Here is a 5,712-nt window from a genome sequence, read left to right as displayed (position 1 = left end):
GATCTCGATCTCTATGTCTCTCTAAAACGAGAAATGTAGCTAATAATGTAGATGCCTGTATTCTTTTATCTAGGGTGACATATAACAATAGTTCTACCTTATATACGTCTTTGAAACATTTCTAGTGTGTTACAGGAGAAAGAGCATATAAATCAACTTGTTTTTTATTTTTAAGAAATGAATATTTTATTAGTTAAGAGACGAACACAATTACAAAGTTAGCATGTAAACACGAGGCCGAAATAGCTACTAAAAACAAAAAACATAGGTATCCAACACGATCAAACTAGAAAAAATGAGAGGAAATTGATAACTGACTAATTTATGGACCGAAAGCCCTACATCTAAATACAATAATACAACAATACCAATAATCTACTACACCTACCACTCAAGCTCGTTAGCATTGCCGTCGCCATAACCGTCAGCAGTTGTAAGATAGTGGAGTGTTAAATCAGAATGTTGATATATATACCTGAGTAACTGATGTCAATCGAATTTTAATGCACAAATCATATGGATACCGGTACCTACAACCTAGAGGAAGAGCTCCCTTAAAACAGCACCATACCATCCACCATGCATCAAAATCCAAGCCATAAAAGAGATGTGAAACCTCTAGGTACCTACAACCTAGAGGAAGAGCTCCCTCAAAACAGCACCGTACCATCCACCATGCATCAAAATCCAAGCCATAAAAGAGATGTGAAAGGAGGTGCGCCTGACAGAAGAGGACCTAATATAAATCAACTTGTTAATTAAGTCAATTTAAGGGCAAGTTTTTGGGTGCATTTGGTGATTGTTTTCATTTTCTCTTATAACTGATATGCCACTAATAGTTACCGTCTTTAGTAATGTGATCAATGTTGAATTCCACGAACCACATTTATAGATTTTACATGCCTTATAAGCCATAAAATTACAAGTATACAAACTACGATTCCATGCTAATTATTCTGTATCACTATTCTATATTCCTCTTTGTTTAATCAAGATGTAGAGGACTGTCCATCGATATATATACTTATATACTTATATAGTATAGTATGTGTCTTGGAGAACCAAGAGAATCTCTGGCTAGTCTTTGATCAAGTTACTGGTCTACATGATGTCTCACGTGCAACACAATGTAGCTTTTTGTTTGTTTAGGCTTAAAGCTCTTTTAAAAGGAACCAGGCTTTCTCATTTGGAGATGATAAAAGGGTGAGTTTGTTTGCTCTTTTGGTTCCTTAGTGCTTTAGCATCCTCTCCCTTCTCCAATCCTAAATTTCTTATTCATCATTAGTTTGGGTGTTTCTTTTAGACCCAAAGAGCTTCTCATCCTCTCTTCCAACCTTCAATTCTCTTCACAAAAGCCCCTCTCCTACACTTTATCATCTTCTTTTATACTTATTGCTTGTAAGAAAGGTGATTCTACTGTAAAGTGATGGCATTAGAAGCTGTGGTTTATCCAAAAGACTACAACCCATTTAGCTATGTGTCCAAAGACTTCTACTCCCTTGCGAACTGGGGCTATGATTTTAGCTTACAAGAGGATCCTCAAGACAAAGCCCTCGTTGGACTTCTTGATCATCAGAACAACAACATACAGCACCACCAACAAGGCGGTCTCGATGAAAATTGGGACTATAACTGCTCATCATCTGCTCCTTCATTTCTGCATAATGTGAAGGAATGGGATCCTCCTCATTCCTCACCCGAGGCCCTGGAAACACCGCCACCGCCACCGCCACAGGCAACAACAGGTAGACGCAAACGCCGTCGTACCAGAAGCAGCAAGAACAAAGAAGAAATGGAGAACCAACGCATGACCCACATTGTAGTAGAGCGCAACCGCCGCAAGCAAATGAACGAGTACCTCGCCGTCCTCCGCTCTTTGATGCCAACTTCTTATGTTCAAAGGGTAAGCTTTACTTTCCATGGTCGTCGATCGGTGTGAGACTCCTGGTCTCACAATATAAAATTAATCCTCGTTTTTTGCATTATAAATTTCGGGATCTGTACACAATGATTAACACTAACAGTGTGTTATATAGGGAGATCAAGCATCAATTATTGGGGGAGCTATCAACTTTGTGAAGGAGCTAGAGCAACTGTTGCAGTCCATGGACGGCAGCCATAAGAGGACCAGCAAGCCGGAACAAGTACCTTTGGCTGAGTTCTTCACCTACCCACAGTTCTCCACGTATGCAACAACACAGTGTATCAGAAACTCTTCTTCATCTTCTTCATCATCATCTGGGTGTATCCAAGTAAACGACGAGCCGTCCATGGCTCCTCGGAGCAACAATAACAACGACAACCAGTGGCCAGCTGCAGACATAGAAGTGACCATGGTGGACAGCCATGCCAATCTTAAGATATTGTCCAAGAAGAGGCCGAGGCAGTTGTTGAAGATGGTGGCCGGGTTTCAGAGTCTTAGGCTCACTGTCCTTCACCTCAATGTCACCACTGTTGATGAAATGGTCCTCTATTCTGTTAGTGTTAAGGTAATCCATCCAAAAGTACTCTCATCTTCTCACTTACTTGATAGGCCCAGAAAATATAATTTACCCTAATTTTTTTTACTACTTGCGATTAAACATTAAAACGGTGAAAGAGTAAAAGGAGAAGTTGTAAACTAATCAGATTTTATGTCACACTTTTCATAATTCTAGGCCGACATAGGACTTTATCAACTAATCAGTTTATACCTCTTATTTTTATGATTTGACACAACACATTATTTGTCATATGCTTTTGCACTGCTTGTACATAAAGTGAATATGGTGAATGATCCAAATCATGCATGTTATAAAATTCTGCATAATTTAAAATTATATAGATCCAAGCATCAATTTGTTCTTATGCTAAATTTGGTGAAATTTTATTTGGAAAATTAACTAACCCTGGTTCATTTTTGGTGGCGGTATGGGATAGATGGAAGAAGGATGCATGCTTAACACGGTGGATGAAATCGCAGCTGCTGTGAATGAAATGCTGCGCAGAATTCAAGAAGCTAGTATTAGCTGAAGTGATTTTCGAAAATGGAAAATCCTCTTTCTTTTATTTTTTCCCTGAGTGGATTCCATTTTTCTTTTTTCTTTTAACCTTCTTTTGTAAGGTCCTTTTCTGATCATTTACTGTACAATGTGTATGGTGTATGTTTGCCTATTGGGAAAGGATTGATCAGATTTCTCTACTGTTAAACCACCATGATTGATGATCCACTGCAACAAAAGCTTCTCTCTGAAACCAACCAGGAAGTTATATCAAGTTGCGCATCTAGTATATATATGTTAACTCAAAATGACGCGTTATCAGATAACGTGAACATGTTAGACTAAAACTACGAGAACATTTATAATTGGGGGTGAAGATTATTTTGTTTAGTATGGTAGCCTTCTAGATAGAATTCGATCATTAATAATTTTTTTATTTTATAGAGGACCTCTACAATAAGGATTAGTTGAAAATTTTCCAGTTTATGGTTAAAAAGACCCATTTTTCGATCACATTTTGACATCACATATGTTCAGTTTTTAGATATATATATATATAAGTAGATCATTTTTATAAATTTTCAGTCAAATCAGTGATTGTTAAGGTAACAAACTAGATCAAATTAATGGACGAACCAAATCTGTCAAACATGAACTGTTCAAGTTCATAATTAGTAAATCACACTTATGAATGTTTTAACAATTTTTAATATGGCTGAAAATTTGCAGAAATGATCTAGTCATAAATACATATAATGGTTAAGATGTGGATATTAGATCAAAAAGTGGTATATCATCAACCTAAAGGTCCTCATTAAAGACTCCCTTATAAACAAATCGGTTGGAGTATTAGTATGATTCCTCGATAATTGAATATGTGGAGTACATGTTAAGGAATATACATATAGCGCTTATGTGGATCTAACTAAAATTAACATTATTTTTTGAGGAAAGATTCTATATTATATAATTCAACGTTACAACTATGAAATTTCGGTGGTGGATATAAAACATCCACTCTCCTCCTAACCTAAATCAACGATTACGGTGGACCAGAACCAAAAATGGTTCAACCATAACCTAACTTAATCCAGAAGTCTCGATACATCCTCACAATTAACCTCAAGAAGAACTAACCTTTTCAAACACTATATGCTAAAACTGCTAGCACATATATATATATATATATATATATATATATATATATATGAGAAAATTAGATAAAAACCCAAAATATTAGATCTCTTTTAAGATAAACCCTAAAACCCTAAACCCTAAGCTCACATTTGGTGTCTCTCTACATAGTCGAAAAATGTCTAATTGTAAGGTACACGTTCTTGTTCTTTGATTAATTTTCTTCTTTTTAGGTATAATATTATATCATTTCTCATCCTAATCGAGAGAACATTTTACTCTCTACTAATTACGTTTCTAATATACATTTTAAGTAGGGCATGATATGATAATATACCTAAAAAGAAGAAACCCAAAATTGGGTTTAGGGTATAGGGTTAAGGTATAGGGTTTAGGGTATATAGTTAGGGTATAGGTTCAGGGTATAGGGTATAGGGTTTAGGGTATAGAGTTAGGGTATAGGTTCAGGGTATAGGGTATAGGGTTTAGGGTTTAGGGTTTGGGGTTTAGATCAAATATCTTATTCATATTATATTTTACCTTATGTATAGATTAGATAATGAATTCTTTTAATCTAGATATTTTCATAAAAATAAAGAAAACTACATAATTCTTACAAATTGATTGAAAAATGTTATTGTTAGAAAAAAAACTCATAATTAAGGTATTTAAGATAATATCAATTAAGCTTATTTATTATATTAATATGTTATAGTTGAATGATGCGCACAAAATATCAGGTGCGGACATCCGCACTCTGGCCGGAAAACTGGAATTTGACGGACTCGCCGGTGAGAAAAAGTGGTTGGGGACGCTGCTGGAGTCCGCTGGGATGGAGGCGCGCCCTCGCCGGTGCCGTACGGTGGCGAACGGAGGGACGTCCGCACTTTAAGGCGGTGCAGACGTCCATATCTGAAACAGACTATTTATGTATATACAGGCCGGATGTAGAGCGGACGTTCGCACTCCGGCTTAAAGTGCGGAGTTCGTCCGTTCTCTGCAGTCTCACGTCGGCGACGGCTTCTCTCCTTCCCGGACGACAGCACAGGCTTCTAGGACGGCTTCTCTCCTTCCAGGACTGGCCGGCGACAAGTTTTCCGGCCAACCTTGATCAATCATGGTGTTTTCCGTCCAGAGCTTCAATCCGGCCGGAAAACTTGTCGTCGGCCAGTCCTGGAAGGAGAGAAACCGTCCTGGAAGCCTTTGCTGGCGTCCGGGAAGGAGAGAAGCCGTCGCCGGCGTGAGACGGCAGAGAAAGAACGAAGTCCGCACTTTAAGCCAGAGTGCGGACGTCCGCTCTCTATCCTATATATATATATATAGTCCTCTTCCAGAGAGGGATCCCTCTTTGAAATTAAAGTACGGGACTCCTTATTTCACTCATTTTCAGGTCGTATTCCTACATCTCAACCGTACAATGTCTAAAACACAGTGTGTAGATCATTCCTGCAAAGTTTCATCAAATTTGAAGATAATTTGGGTACCGAATTAGATTAAATAAATCAACAGAACAAAAGTTGTCCAAACAGAACCGTTCATGTAAATTACGATTACGGAAGCTCAAATGATCTTCAAATTTGATGAAACTTTGTAGGAA

The 5,712-nt window shown here is 37.6% G+C and overlaps 1 protein-coding gene across 1 annotated transcript; it reads left to right on the top strand.

Moving 5' to 3' along the window:
* Nucleotides 1–1,191: 1,191 nt before the first annotated feature.
* On the top strand, nucleotides 1,192–3,134 carry LOC101307208 (transcription factor bHLH96-like). Its single transcript, XM_004299639.1, has 3 exons — nucleotides 1,192–1,903; nucleotides 2,037–2,489; nucleotides 2,920–3,134. Exons 1-3 carry the CDS (start codon nucleotides 1,427–1,429, stop codon nucleotides 3,010–3,012), a joined length of 1,023 nt encoding a protein of 340 aa, XP_004299687.1. The 5' UTR covers nucleotides 1,192–1,426; the 3' UTR covers nucleotides 3,013–3,134.
* The last annotated feature ends 2,578 nt before the right edge of the window (nucleotides 3,135–5,712 follow it).

Source organism: Fragaria vesca, linkage group LG5 (genome assembly GCF_000184155.1).
Source record: "Fragaria vesca subsp. vesca linkage group LG5, FraVesHawaii_1.0, whole genome shotgun sequence".
Lineage (NCBI taxonomy): Eukaryota > Viridiplantae > Streptophyta > Magnoliopsida > Rosales > Rosaceae > Fragaria > Fragaria vesca.
Note: the sequence above shows the minus strand (reverse complement) of the source record. Positions and strands in the feature narration are given on the sequence as shown.